The 15,421-nt window shown below is 44.6% G+C and overlaps 1 protein-coding gene across 6 annotated transcripts in view; it reads right to left on the bottom strand.

The window, feature by feature from the left end:
• PTPRT (protein tyrosine phosphatase receptor type T) overlaps nt 1-15,421 on the bottom strand; it is a 1,142,918-nt gene that overhangs the window by 179,124 nt on the left and 948,373 nt on the right. For 2 of the 6 annotated variants that reach the window (XM_055264961.2, XM_063633847.1), the window contains exon 14: nt 13,256-13,312. The exons of the other annotated variants lie outside the window; for them this stretch is intronic. In XM_055264961.2, the coding sequence (XP_055120936.1) occupies nt 13,256-13,312 (57 nt within the window). The remainder of the gene's footprint in view (nt 1-13,255; nt 13,313-15,421) is intronic. 6 annotated transcript variants of the gene reach the window in all.

Raw genomic sequence — 15,421 nt, 5'->3', positions numbered from 1 at the left:
CATGGGCTTCTTATAAACAAGTGATGCTAGCCTCACCTCTCTTTGCCACTTTTGAGGGGTGTGTGGACTTGTAAGTCAGGGAGAATGTCCAGTACTGCATCTTGATTTTAGCCAAGTCAAGGCCAACATGGAGAAATTGTGGCTGACTTTCAGGACAGCCATGTGTGAAACTGAGTTCTTCCAGAAGATGGAAACAGAAGGGTCAAGATATTTGACCACATGTGAAGTACTAACAATGAACAATAAAGAGGTAACACATTTAGGGCTTTTACTACAATCCAGGCTGCTGTTTTAAGCCCTTCACATATATTCTCTCTTTTAATCTTCACAGCCCTATCAATATGGTTTGGATCTGTGTCTGCACCCAAACCTCATGTCAAATTGTAACCTCCAGCGTTGGAGGTGGGGCCTGGTAGGAGGTGGTTGGATCCCTCATGAACGGTTTAGCACCATCCCCTTTGGTACTGTCCTCATGACAGTGAGTGAGTTCTCATGAGATCTGGCCATTTAAAAGTCTGTAGCACCTCCACCCCCCCGCCCCCCACTACTCTCTCTTGCTCCTGATCCTGCCATGTAAGATGCCTGCTGCCTCTTTGCCTTCTGCCATGATTGGAAGCTTCCTGAGGCCTCCCCAGAAGCAGAAGCTGCTATGCATCCTCTACAGCCTACAGAACCATGAGCCAATGAAGCCTCTTTTGTTTATAAATTACCCAGTCTTGGGTATTTATAGCAATGTGGGAATGAACTAATATACCTATGAAGCAGGTTCCATCATTATACCTATTTCTGAGATGTGGGAACAGCCTCTGAGAGACTAAGTAATGGTAGCAGCAGGAGAGCTGGGACATAGGCTCCGGCAGTCTAGCACAGAGTTTATTCTCTTTAACCTATTGTACTACTCTGTCATCTCTCTAATAAATAGGAGGAGAGACTCTTCAGCAGAGAAATGTTTGTCTTTTCTCAAATATCTGGAAGAAAGAAGCAGACCCGTATTTAGATCTAGAATCTTCCACTGACCAGCCAGATTAAAATCTCTTTGTATTGATGCCTGTCTCTGCAGGGTTTGCCACCCACTCTATCATGCAGTTCTATTTCATGCATCTTTCTTGAAGATTATCTCCTCTCATGCCCTCGCACCCACGTATCCTATTCTAATATCTAGGGGATTGATGAACATGTCATGTGAATCTTGTTACCTGAGCCAAATTATACAGACTTTGCTCAAATGATATTTAAACTTCACCTTTTTAACTTAAGTTCCCTCATCCTTTTCACTTTTCTTGTATATCAACCACTACGTCCACGCCTTTCATATGTTGCAGTTAGTTGTATTATAATCGCTGGGCTTTCTATATAATACCTTTCTTGATATTTAGCAACCAAACCATCCCATATAATTCCATAGGGAGACAAGTCTTGTTCAAATTTAGGTGATTTTTTCTGCTTTGTCTCCAATATTCTTTCTTTGATCTTGCTGTGACTAATTTTTTTAAATTGCTGCCTACCTCCCCATGCCTCAAAGCAATGCCTCCTTCACCAGATCTGGTTGATAATAGAGCACTTGAGAAGGATTATTTCATCATTCTTCTAAGTGACATCACCTAGGATGTTTCTCAAGTAATAAATAAATTGCCTCAATTCATCATATGACAGTAATTGCTTTTAGTCACGATTTAACTCAGAGTCAATGTTAAGTAGCTGGAAAACACAGAGATGCAGAGTTTTCAAAGATAGCTCTACCCTTGCTGTGAAAAACTATTTAATAAGTACTGTTAAGCGCAAAGAAGATACACATTTATAATATCCCAGACTCCTCAGTATTACCCAGTCAGTTCTAAGAGGTTAGAATTGACTTCATCACAGCCCATACAACTAAAACTGCTAAATATTGCTGACAGAAGTTGCCCTTGTTTTCAGCCTCAAATGGAGGTTAGCACCCTGTGAGACAGGAATAGCTTTAATTGATTGTCTGAAATCACTCAAGCCACTCAAATAAATTGTTCCTCAAGTGCTGATTTTGCTTGGTCTCCTGAATCTATGTTTCCAGATAGATCTTGTTTTACACTATAAATGCTCTGTGTAGGTCAAATTCTAGTTCAGTCATGTTACACACACCAGGAAAGATGGCTAAATAAGACTCTGATAGAGAACCTCTTCTGGATGCAATAAAAATCCTTTATTCTATTAAGCAAATGTCTTTTTTATCCATGGAAATAGAGGAAAACAGACTTATTTATGAGCAGTCATGCCCAACTGATGCCAGACACAGTTATTATTGACACACCCCTTCTATGGCATAACCTTTTAAAGGTTTCACCACTGGTGACCTGGAAATCCATTTATACCTCCCAATGACCTCAACTACTTTCTGTTGTGCCCAGGAGGCCTAACCTATGAGGGCTGCCAAGACCCAGCTGGGGTAGAGAGAGGATTCAGTCTGTGCTAAGACTAAGACCTTAAGCTATGACTAGAGTCAGGTATAAGGTTGTCTAAGAAACCAAGTATCAGGCATACTTTGTAGAGTGGGTTAGGTGTCAGACTGCAGTCAAGGTTGACCAGGATGTGGCTGAGGTAGGGGTCAAAGCTAAAGCAGAGATCAGGAGTCAACGTATGGCTTGGGTTTAGGAGTGTTATGGCAGTCAGTCTGCATCCATAGTGAGGGTCAAACTTGCCCACAAGTGTGGCTTAGACTTTATTCAGAAATAAAATTTAGCCCATGGCCATGAAAATAACTAGACAAAGCCCAGTGACCTCCACATGGACTATATCCATTACCTTGGTCTCAATAGCATCAGTTCAACCCTTGGCTTCATGGGAATAGTCCTGGACATTGCCTAACCTGAGTGGTGCTAGTATTATAATGATGACAGTGGCTATAGCAAGGTGCTGAGCATGGAAGGTAATTAGACAACACTACTGTCTTGGAACTCACTACTTACGGGGAGAGGAAAGTGCAAACTAAAAATCAGAGCTGAGTGATTGGCACCAACACAGAAGTGTGTACAGGAAAGGGCATGCCCAACTCTGCTTAGACAAAACTAGACTACAAACTTGATTTCCATATGTCATCCATGGTGTAGGACACATCAGGGCATTCCTGTGACCACTCAGTAGCCTTCTCTTTTCCCTCCCCACCTTGACTCCCTGTGGTCCAGACTGCCCTGCTGATGAGGATGAAGAGGCTGAGTCATCTCAGCGCTGACAGTACTGGCTCCTTGCTTGTAGAATCTGTGCTTTGAGCCTGGAGCTCAGGAGGCTCAAAGCCGCTTAGCTGCTGCAGACAGGAGCACCTACGGCCTGCACTGGGGATTAAGGGTTTAGTCTGAAGAGCAGATGTAAGAAGAAGAACACATACTCTTTAGGATGCCCTGCGGCAAAGTGATAGTCTCTTTAGAGCTCTTCAGGCAGCCGGTATGAGAGAGCTGTGGTCACACTGAACTGACTGTAATTCTTCCTGCGAAGCTCAGAGCAGTCCCAGGGCAGCAATGGGACAAGGAGAGGCTTCTCAGGAGCAGTCAGTTTAGAGCCAAGTACAAAAGCCAATCAGGGACAGTCTGCAGGTCATGTAATTCTGGGACACTGAGAACAGGTTACCACAGCCTGGCTTGTGAAGCAAAGCCCAGGCCAGGGCATGACCAGCAGCAGATGCTGAGGCTATTCAAAGGGAGAAGCAGAAACCAAAGCAAGAAAGGAAGGATCAGAGCCACAGAGTGGAGACCTGTCTGGGCCAAATGTAGACTACAGTCAACAAGGTGACCTCATAGGGGAGATGGGGTGAGCCAAAGGGATTCTCTGGATGGCAGCTCTTGGCCAAGGTTTTCTTGAGGTCTGTCCACTTTAAAGGCACAGCCCTTGAAGCTCAACCACTGCCCACTGGCCAGTGCTCAGGATAACTGCATTTCTCAGGGCATTCATTTCCCAAGGCTGTTATTACAATTAACCACAACCCAAGTGGTTTCACCACAGAAATTTATTCCCTCACAATTCTGGAATCCAGCAGTCCCAAATCAAGGTGACAGCATGGCCATGCTCCTTCTAAGACTGTGGTATAACTCTTCTTTGCTTCTTCCTAGCTTCTGCTAGTGGTTGGCAATGCTTGGCATTCCTTGGCTTATAGATGCATCACTCCAACCTCTGCCCCTGTCGTCAATGACTTTCTCCCTATGAGTCTGTCTTTAAATGATGTTTTTCTCTTCTTGTAAGGACACCGGGCATATTGGATTAGGGTCCACCCTTCTGACTTTATCTAAACTAATTACATTTGCAAAGATACTGTTTTTAAATAAGGTTCCACTCACAGGTACTGGGATTATTACTCCAACATATCTTTTTGGGGAACACAATTCAACTTCTAAGACCAGGTGAAGCTGAGTCATGACCCACACAGCCTGGGGATGGGCTACAAGCAGGAGCGGGAGCTTAGCATTTCACTCAGTGAAATGCAAACTCTAACAGGGTTCACAGCCAAATAGATGGGCAGCATGTGGGAAGAGGAATGGGAGCTCCTGCTTGGTTGTGAACTGAGCAGAACACGAGGCTTCTGGAAGGACAATATGTCTCTGCTTCCTTTGTCTGAACTGCATAGCAGGGTGCACCAGAGGCCGAGGCTCCCCTAGGCTCATACTCAGAAACATAATTCAATTCTTTCCAAGCAACTCTGGCCAAATTGATCCCCTAAGGGGTGACTGTATTACCTGACTTAGAGGGGCAAGAAAGGGGAGGAGAAGCAAAGATCTGCCCATCTGGGGCAGCTTTGTCCAGATTACGCATCTGCAACATGCAGCTTGCAGCTAGCATCAGAGTGTCTGGAAAGGAGAGAAGGGGCATGGGAGGAAGCAGGCAATCTATAGGAAGGATTAGTGGAAGCGTGAGCAGGATCAGACAGAGGAGCCAGTAAACATGCAGCACAGAATTTCAGATTAGTGCAACTAACCAGTGCAACGGTAATAAAATGAGCAGCAGCAAGCACGGAATTGATTGTTGAGATTCCAGCCAAATCCACCATGAACATGTTTTCTTTCTTCTAGCCTTTGCCCCTTGGCTTTTGAAAGCAGAAACACTGAATCACTGTGTTCTGTATTAAAAGCTGATCTGTTCCCCTCCCCAAAGGATGGATGGAAAAGCAGCTCTGCTCTTAGTGGCAGGTAAGGAGGGTAGAAGAAGTGGCCAGTGTGGCTGTAGCAGATGTCACTTGCCACACCGGCACAGAGTCCTAAGACAGGGTCTTCCCTATGACTGCCCAAGACTCCTGTCCCCAGCCCAACCTCTCCTGGGCCAACACCATGCGATCCCAGGTGGGACACCGGGCTCAGCAAGACCAGCCCCAGCAGATTTGGGGGAGCTCCAGACAAGGGCTCTTAAGACTCAGTCTCCAGGAAGCTTGGCAGGTGACTCTGCATGGAGTTCAAATACTGGATTGAAAACTAGTGACTCACAATTAGCCTAACAAAATGGTAGAAGGTAAGTAGAGTGAGGCGCTTGAACCATCACAGGCTGGAGGCAGAAGTGGGGATGGGGGTGAGTATACCATGCCTGGCACATGCTCCATCAGTGTCAGCCATCTGCTCATTTATTAAATCATTCATGCATGGGGCCAAATGAATGAGCACTACAATGTGTGCTAGGCACAGGGAAAGAGTTGATAGAAACCAAACAGCTCCAACAAAACATGCTTATACCTTGAACGTATGCCATATTCAATAGAAAACTTTGCTTAGTGCTGGGGGAGGGCATTGCAGTTCTTTGTGCCAACTGGCCCAGCCAGTTGACTGTCTCTGCATGCAATCTGGAGATAATGGGGGCCAGTAAAGGTTTTGCAGAGATCAAACTGTCTGAACTTGATCCTAAAGGATGAGTAAGGCAAACCATGGAGGGAGAACATCTCAGTAAAGAGAGGAGAGTGTGAGAAGGCAAGTACCACCCACATGATCAGTTTGAATGGGGTACAGGATGCTGAGAAGGAAATAAAATTGGAGAGATAAAAAAGGGATAGGGACTAGGTGGTAAATGGCCTTTGATTCAGGCCAGTTATCCCAAAGCACAAAGGGAGCCCTGGGAGCATTTTGATCAGGATTAGAGTTTCTCTTTTTTTTTTTTTTTTTTTGAGACTGGGTCTTGCTTTGTCACCCAGGCTGGAGTGCAGTGGCAGGAATATGGCTCGCTTCAGCCTCAACCTCCTGGGCTCAAGCGATCTTCCCACCTCGTTTAGGGCCACAGGCATGCGCTGCCATGCCTGGCAATTTTTTTTTTTTTTTTTTTTTTTTTGAGACGGAGTCTTGCTCTGTCACCCAGAGTGGTGTGCAGTGGCGTGATCTCGGCTCACTGCAACCTCCACCTCCCGGGTTCAAGTGAGTCTCTTGCCTCAGCCTCCTGAGTACATGGAATTACAGGTGCGTGCCACCACACCTGGCTAATTTTTGTATTTTGAGTAGAGACGGGGTTTCACCATGTTGGTCAGGCTGGTCTGGAACTCCTGACCTCATGATCCGCCCACCGTGGCCTCCCAAAATGCTGGGATTATAGACATGAGCCACTGTGCCTGGACTTTTTCTTTTTTAAACTTTACTTTTGTGGAGACATGGTCTCACTATGTTGCCTACGCTGATCTCAAACTCCTGGGCTCAAACAGTTAACTGACCTCAGCCTCCCAAAATGCTGGGATTATGGGTGTGAGCCACAATACCTGGCCTGAATCATACTCTTATTTTTAGATGATCACTCTGGCTTCAGTGGGGAGTAAATATTGGAAGGGGATTGATGTAAAGACATGGGGACCCAATTTGGAATCTGTGACACTAACCTTATGAGTCCCAGACATGAGTTGTAGCAGTGAGGAAGAAGGAGACAGAGATTCAGCAGATATTTCAGAGGCAGTAGCGGCCAGATTTAGTGATAAATTGGATACTGAAGATGAGGAAAAAGAGAAGGCAAGGATGATGCTTGGCTTCTGAATCTGAGTTTAATGGCAGTTTGAATGGAAGACTGGAGACTGATTTCTCCTTGCTTTAAGGAGAATATCCCAGGAGAGAAAAAGGTGCAGTGAGAGCCTCAGTCATATATACTCCCTGATTAGACATTTGTTTTGAAGAAGCACAAACATTAACAATCACCTCCTACAGAACACCCTACAGGGATGTGACAACCCTCTTCTGCATTAAGTCTTTTGATTCAGTGGGGAGACTGGCAACAGAAAACGGCAGCTGGAACGATGTACCAATAGCCTTGTGTCTGTCAAGCTTTGAGCATCTATTCTAAGACTGTTGATAAGGACAGTATCCCAATGCACTTGATCCAGGGCTTGTCTCCTCCCCCATTCTGTAGTGTCAGCCTTACAGCCATATGAGCAGTTGCCTAGAAGAGCTGAGGAGGGTCCTCTGCAATGATCAGCCTGGCTCCTGGATGTCACCTGCCCTCATGGCTTCCAGCTGTAGCTCTTCCCCTAGTATTCTGGCACAGCCCTGGCCTTTGTGCACTCCAGAACCAACCAAAGCACCGGTCAAGGGGAACTAGAGGATACCCAGGTCAAAGGCTCAGGGACATCCATATCCTTTCACCCATCTCAGATCTCAGTCTTGCTCTTGCCTTGGGTCATTGCAGGAGCTGGGGTTGTTGTGCTGCTGTGGCCAGTCATCCACCTTATATCCTAAAGCTTTGATGAGCCCTGATTCATGACTTCTATTCGGCACTTTAGGTGCCCCAGGCCTGAGGCCCTGATGGGCTCTTACCTATTTCCTCCATCACTCACGTTTCTCAGGAACCATAGTTCTGGCCCAGTCACCAGTCACAGTCTGGCCCAGATTCAGTCTGCCTGAATCTTACCAGTGGTCAGCTTGCCTGCTGCTCACTCTCTGGACCTCAATTTCCTCATCTGTAAGATGGGTTTAGGATCATAATAATGACAGCACAAGTCTAAGATAATGAAGTTTCTTATCTCATGATTCCTCTCAGTGACTGGTCATTATTAGTATTTCCATTTTGCAGATAAGAAAATGGGGAAACTTTGGGGCTCAAAGCCTCTCAGGTAGTAAATTATGTGGCTTCTGAGACTGTCCTGAACCTTCCTGCCATGGTATTTCCCATTGCTGGCTCAGAATAGGTGCTCTCTAATGTCTATGGGCACAGAACATGGTGAGTACAATTACAGACTGTCTTGAAAGACCTGGGTTTGAATCCTAGTTTTATCATTTCAGAGTTGAGTGATTTTTAATTATCTGACCCTCAGTTTCCTCATCTGTAAACTGTGACTACTAACAGTACTCTATTTGGCAGAGTTGCTAGGAAGTTTAAATGAGTTAATGATGTGAAACTCAGCACATTCCATGGCATGTAGGAAGTATGTAACATACTTGCTGTTATATTTTTCTTTTCATCATCTTATTGGACATTCCCAGTGCTTTGTCCCCCAGAGCTGCCCCCTCTCTCCTGGCAGGCTGTGCCCCTGCCTCTGCTGCCTGTCTTCCACCTCTCTCCACCAAGCATTTTCCCCTCATGGAGGCTGTTAAGGTTGGAGCTTCACACAGTTCTCCTGCCTCTGGTTCCTGTTCTCATACCATCTGTCAACCTCTTCCACTGGGCACATGCTACCTTGGAGGGTCACTGAGGCCTCAGGGTGTCCAAGCTCACAGGGCCCAGGGCAGGACCCTAGGGAGACTCCTGCCTTGCTTCGTCATCTTCTCTTGGCCCACATAGCTTTCTCCCAAAGGCTCAAACTCCTTCTACTTGGGTCCAAGTAGAGCTTCCCCTGGGAAAGTTGTTTTAAGGACAGTTGCTAAGAACTTGAAGAGAGTATATGATGATCTGAATCCTGTCACTGTGCCAAGGCCCTGATTTAAAGAATTTCCAGGGAAATAATAAGAAAGAGTTTTAGCATGAGGTGCCCAGGAAATAAAGGAATAATAAGGGAAGTTGTATCGAATATCTTCTCAAACCTGGAGCTGGGTTAAGAGTGCATCCATTTCTTATATTGACCCTCACCATGATTGGGCCTGGCTGTACAGGGACTCAACTGTACTATTTCATAAATGAAGAAGGTGAGGCTCAGAAAGGTGAAAGGCTGAGTGATTGGCTCAAGGTCCCCAGTTTTAAGGAATGGAGTTTGGGCTCCAGATGAGGGCTTGTCCCACAGCCCTTTTCTCTGTAGAAAATTGACAATGGGCACGGGGCATGGCCAAGACAATGAAGTCAGATCTACCCCTGGGGATGACCTTTAGTACAGCTACTCTGGCCTCCAGACTGGACACTGTCAGTCTCCTCTTGGGCTCAGAGGTCCAGGCCACCTCCTTGAGGCCTGGCTGAACTGCAGGAGGGATATGAAAAGAGGCCTTCTTTCTGCACTGGTGGGCCTGGGGAAGACTGAGTCCTCTTAATGTTAATTAACTGATCACTTCTCTACTGCAGCCTCCAGTCAACTCACTGCAGAAAAATGCCCAATCCTGGCCAGAAGAGGATTTTACCTTCTCTCAATATAAACATCCCTGATCTCTACCCACTAGGTGACTATAGCCCCTCGCACCCAGCTGTGACAACCAAATACATCTCCAGATTTTGCCAAATGTCCCCTAGCCCTAGAGAGCAACAAGGAATAAAAGAACTGAATATTTACTGAGCCTCTTCTCTACACATACATTTCTATCCACCAACTAGGGACAAAGATGACCCTAGATGTGTTACCTCTAGATCTGCACTGCCCACAATGGTAGTCACAAAGCCACATACTTAGAGCACTTGAAAAGTGGCTGGTGTAACTGAGGAACTGACTTTTAAAATTTATTTTATTGAAGTGTTCTATGTGTAAAATACACACCAAATGTTAAAGACTTAGTACAAAAAAAGAATGTAAAATATCTTTCATCTGTTCTTTTAATTTTATTGCATATTATAATAACAATAATATTTTGGATATACCAGATGATTGTGAACTTAAGATAGGTGGGCTTAAGATTCTTTGACTTTACAATGCTGCTGAGAAAGTGATACCTATTCAGTAGAGACTATACCAGTGCAAACATTCTGCTTTTCACTTTCAGTACAGTATTACATAAATTACATGAGATACTCAACACTTTAATATAAAATAAGCTTTGTGTTAGATGATTTCGCCCAACTTTAGGCTAATGTAAGTGTTTTGAGCATGGCACATTTAAAGTAGGCTAGGTTAAGCTATGATGTTCCGTAGGTTAATTGTATTAAATCATTTTCAACTTACAACATTTTCAACTTATGATACATTTATTGGGACATAACCCCATCATAAGTTGAGGAGCATCTGTATTGAGTTAGATACATTATATTATTAAAATTAACTTCACCTGTTTCTTTTTACTTTTCTCATGTGACTCTAAGAAATTTAAAATTAAATACAATATCCAAATTCTATTTCTATTAAACAGTATGGCTCTGGAGGTTTACAACAGAGGATGATTTTTGTCTCCATGGCACATTTGGGAATGTCTGGAGATGTATTTGGTTGTTACAGTTGGGGTTGACATGCTGCTGGCATCTAGTGGGGAGAGGCAGGGATGCTGCTAAGCATCCTACAGTGCACAGGACACACCCCCGCCACTGGACCCCAACAAAGAACTATCTGGCCCCAGACATCAATGGTGCTGGGGTTGAGCAATCTTGCCATAGACAATGAATTCCTTGAAGGATTAGCCAATAAATCAGGAAGACCTGAAGAACTAATTGGACCTAGATGGGCAAATAAGTTAAAGCTTTTATTGCACTTAGTTCTCATGATTAACTATGACTGTGGTTATTAATATTTCAATTTCTCCAAATAAAAATAATGAAGTCTGGAAAAGAAAAATAACTTATCCAGGATCACCAGCCCAGAAGGGTGGCATTGCTGAGAGCTGAACTCAGCCTCCACTCACTCCGAACGCCGGCCTGTCCCTGCTACATAATGTGGTCCCGCAGCTCTCTGAGTTGGTGCTGATATGAAAAGAGGCTCCTGTGCTTAAAGTCTAATATCCCCATCACTCAGACCCAGGAAGTTATTATTTACATCAGCCATTATTGCTACCAGGGGACGAACATTAACAAAAACACCCTTTGAAAGGGATGGCACTCACAGACACCTCACCCATCAAATGAGGTTGAGAAACATGTGGAAATAAATGGATCACAATGAAATAAACCTGTCAGAGGAGGAACATTCAGACGCCTTAGAAGATAAGAGGTAAGAACAAAAGCACCTGATATGGGATTGGCTCTGTTTAAAGAAAATATTATCTGATTGCTCGACTTGAATAGAGCCTAGAGAACAATGGCCCAGCAGAAACAGAGCAGCTCGCACACACTCTGGAAAAGTATTGTTTCTCTGTAAATTGGTGGTGTGCACAGTGACGAGAGTCACTTTTCTCCCACTGTCAATCTGCAACTCCCACCTCCCTTTGGGAAGGGCCTCTGATAAGGTAGGGCTGGGGACTGATTTCAGTAAAGGCCTACTATGTGCTGTGACTGCACACAACATTCCTAGCGTTTTCTAATGGAATTTTTAATATGACTGCATGAAGCACACATGATAATTAGTTTTGCACGTGAAATAAGGTTATGCAACTTGCTTAAGGTAATCTAACAGGAAGTGGCTGAGATGAAATTCCTGTGGTGTTGGCAGTGACACACTGGAGTACAGGTGTCCATGGCAGTACAAAGGCAGAGACAAAACTTGACCATACTGGATGCTGTTTAGGTTCAGCCCCAATCTCCTTTACTGGGCGGGTGTGACTACTCTCCAGCTGCTGTGGGTGCTGGCAGCAAATGGCTCACAAATACCTCCCTTCCTAGAGAAGTACCATTAGGCAAAAGGGAACCACTTCCCCAGGAGGTCATGCATTCCCATGGCAGCCCACAGCCAGTGGCTGACCAACACCATGGTACAAATATTGGTCCCCTTGCCTCAAGGTGGGACCAACTCTTTAGTACATTTCCTACTCCAGACCTCCCCTTTACCCGGGGCTCAGGCAGATGCAGGTCTCCACGTTGTCCCTTAGCTTTGTCCTCTGCCATAGCTCATCTTCCTCCCTTTCTTCTGAGAACACTCTGCAATGAACAATTTGCACAAGAATCTCCATCTCAGTCTCAGTGTCCAGGGAATTCAACCTAAGACATTCAATAGCAGTGATGTCTCTGAGATTGGGAAAGGGGGTGGACAGGAGTGAACTGTGAAGGTACTGGATGCCCAGACTCATGTCATCACTGCCTGCTGCACCTCCTTCTCCACCATGATAAACTGACCGTTCAGGGATTAGTAGACCAGAGGCCATTGTCTGGGCAAGGACTTTGAGAGAGGTGACAGTTAAAGGTTTGAAATCTCCAAGAAACTTCCCATTGACTAAAAACGGACCCTGCAATAAAGAGGTCTCTGGGTCAGCAGATTGTCTTTTGAGCCCCACGATGGACGTCAACCTGTGACATGAGTGGGCTCTGCGTCCTTTGAAGAATGGCACACATTTATGTGAAATGAGCTCCACCTATGGTATACTTGAGGGAAGGGGCTGGTATTTACTTCAAACAAATATAGACTCTGGACTGGGCATACCCATGGCAGCTCCTTCAACATTTATTATCTTGTTTAGTCTCAGAGGCCTCTGCATGTGTACAGTCTACAATGTAAATGGTGCCCCATAAGGGGTAGGTGGGATTATTCCTATTTAACAGATAGGAAAAGTCAGGCTGATCATGGTATGGGTAAATTGTCGGGACAAATGGTAGACCTGATCATAGTGAGAGCTTCTCATTTCCTAAGCACAATATTGTTACGTCAACTTTTTTCCCAAACTTAGATCACAGCTCAGCTGTCGCTTCCCCTGTGAAGCACTCCCTTGGCTGCACATGGGTTTGTTTATTTTGAATACCATGTACCTTTCCTTTGTAACACCACTCAAAGTGGCAAATTTATTTGTGTAGTTTTTAGACCAGTGGCTGTTTCTTCTCCTGGAAAGGCACTGGAACATATCTTCTTTTGCTCATCATTGTACATCTCAGTGCCTAGAACAGTGCCTGGCACCCAGTAGGTACTTAGTAAGAATTAGTAGAAGGAATGAATAGGTGAGTGGATAGATGAGTGTATGCATAGAGGGATGGATGGATGGGTGGATGAATGAATGCGTGGGTTGATGGGTGAACGGGCGGAGGGGTGGGTAGGTGGGTGGGGTGGAGGGACTGCTGGTTCCTCTCTGGTGCACCTGGCCTGGAGGACCCACTGAGCGTGGGCAACTCTCCCCTCCCACCCGCCCAGTGCTCTGGTGATCACCTGTGGTAAGGAGGCAGAGTGGAGTCCCCGGGGTCACCTGGGCGCTGCCCATTGGTGCTGACCACAAGGAAGCCAGTCCCCAGGCAGCATGCAGAAGAGAAGGAGAGAAAGAAACACACATGAAAACGTGCAGCACGGTGAACAAAACTGCAATTCCTGTGGCTCTGAAGAGCTCACACTAAATAGCAAAAGAACATCATGATTTAACAAAACAGGGCCTGAAATAGATTTAAAAAAAATGAAACAAGAATAAGAGGCACCACTTATCAAGCACCCACGACATGCCAGGTACTTTTCTGGGTGCCTTTACATATAATGTTTCTAAGACTTAGAATAACCCAGAAAGGTCAGTATGGTTATAAATGAATCTGTCATTTTTCCACCGAAACTACTTCTCCGTTAGACTTCCCTTTCTGCATAAATGGTGCCATCATCCATGTAGCTTCTCAGTCTAGACACACAGGAGCCCTCCTTTTTTCTGATGTCCCTCTTATAATCAATCACCATGCTTTATTAATTCTACCCCAGAAAAGCTCTTGAAGCTGCTTCCTTCTCTTTAATTTCATTCTCCCTTTGTTCAAGCCACCCTTGTGTTTCATATGGATTATTTAAGCAGCCTCCCGTCTGGTCTCTCTGCCTCCAGTCTTGTTCCCCTTCAGTCTTACTCTCCATCCTTCAGTTGAAATGCATCAGTGCTGCCTCGTTGTCCCCAAGGTAAACTTCAAACCACCTCACCCAGCTCACAGGCCCTCCATGATGAATCTCTTGCTCATCCCTCTGGTCTTGTCTCTCTCCACTACCACTGCCCACCCTGTCCGAAGCATGATAAACAGCTTTCCATTATCAACAGCCCCCCACCTGCTTATATGTAAGCCTTCCTCAGGTGAGTCACTTTGCATGGGATATACTCCCTCCTGCTCCTTCACCTGGCTGACAACTGCTCATCCATCAGGTGTCAGTTTATAACCTGTTACCTCTAGGGAGTCTTTAGCATGTCAGTGAATCTGGGACAGATGCCCCTTCTTGTCTTCCCATAACACCCTAATCTTCCCTTCTTATTGCAATAATATCACTGTATTAGAAGTGGATGCCTTCTCTTAAATCTGTAGTCTCCTTGAAAGCAGACACAGTGTCCCATTTACTAGTGTACTCATGTGGCCTTGCATTGTGCCTGACACATAGTAGGTACTCAGTGAATATTTGTTGAATACATGAAGAATGAATGAAGAAATGTTGAATCATAGAATTTGTAAAACTTGTTCAAGGTCACAAACTGATAGAGGTTGTATTCAAACCCTGGTTTATCTGGCTTTAATGTTCCTGTCCTTTCAAATCTACCCCTCACCTCTCTAAAGAAAACCATACAAAAGGTTGAAAGGTGTTTTAGGCTTGTACAGAGACTGCAGCTTTCTCCAGTCGTCCATCAACAAAACTGCAGGAAGTCCTTATGCAAAATTGAGAAGATAGAGTATTCCAAACCAACTGATAAACAAAAAATACATAATTTCAAAAATAACACAGATGGCAAACTTGATCAACAGCCATGAAATACTATAAAATTTAACCACCAGTACATAGTAATCATAATACTTCTCCCTTAAAAACATGAAAAGTTTTGCTATTTTAAAAGCACAATCTAAGTCGGGGTCAGCAAACTATGACTTGTGGGCCAAATCTGGTCCCCCACTCCCTGTTTTCTGTGCAGCCATGAGCTATAAATGCTTTTTACATTTTTCTAATGGTGGGGGAAAAATGAAAGAGGAGTAATATTTTGTGACACATGGAAATTATATAAAATGCAAATTTCAGTGTCCATAAACAAAGTTTTATTGGAACACAGCTGCACTCATTCTTATACATATTCTTATACGTATGGTTGCTTTGGAGCTACAATGACAAACTTTAGTAGTTGTGACAGAGACCATAAGGCCTGCAAAAGCTGAAAATATTTACTATCTGTCCTTTTACAGAGGAGTTTGCTAACTCCTGTTCTAAGTAGCTATTTTTTTAGGTTTTTTTTTCTTTAACTCCAATGCTCTGAGGTAGGCAAGACAAAGACTGTCGCCCTCACATGTCAGTAAAAGAAATGCAAGGCTTGAGAGAAGAGATAACTTACATGTACCCACTTGGCCCCCTTCAGCAGCCTCTTAACTGCTCTCCCATTCT

This window comes from Symphalangus syndactylus, chromosome 24 (genome assembly GCF_028878055.3).
Source record: "Symphalangus syndactylus isolate Jambi chromosome 24, NHGRI_mSymSyn1-v2.1_pri, whole genome shotgun sequence".
In the NCBI taxonomy this organism is placed as follows: domain Eukaryota; kingdom Metazoa; phylum Chordata; class Mammalia; order Primates; family Hylobatidae; genus Symphalangus; species Symphalangus syndactylus.
This window is presented reverse-complemented; position numbering and strand designations above follow the sequence as displayed.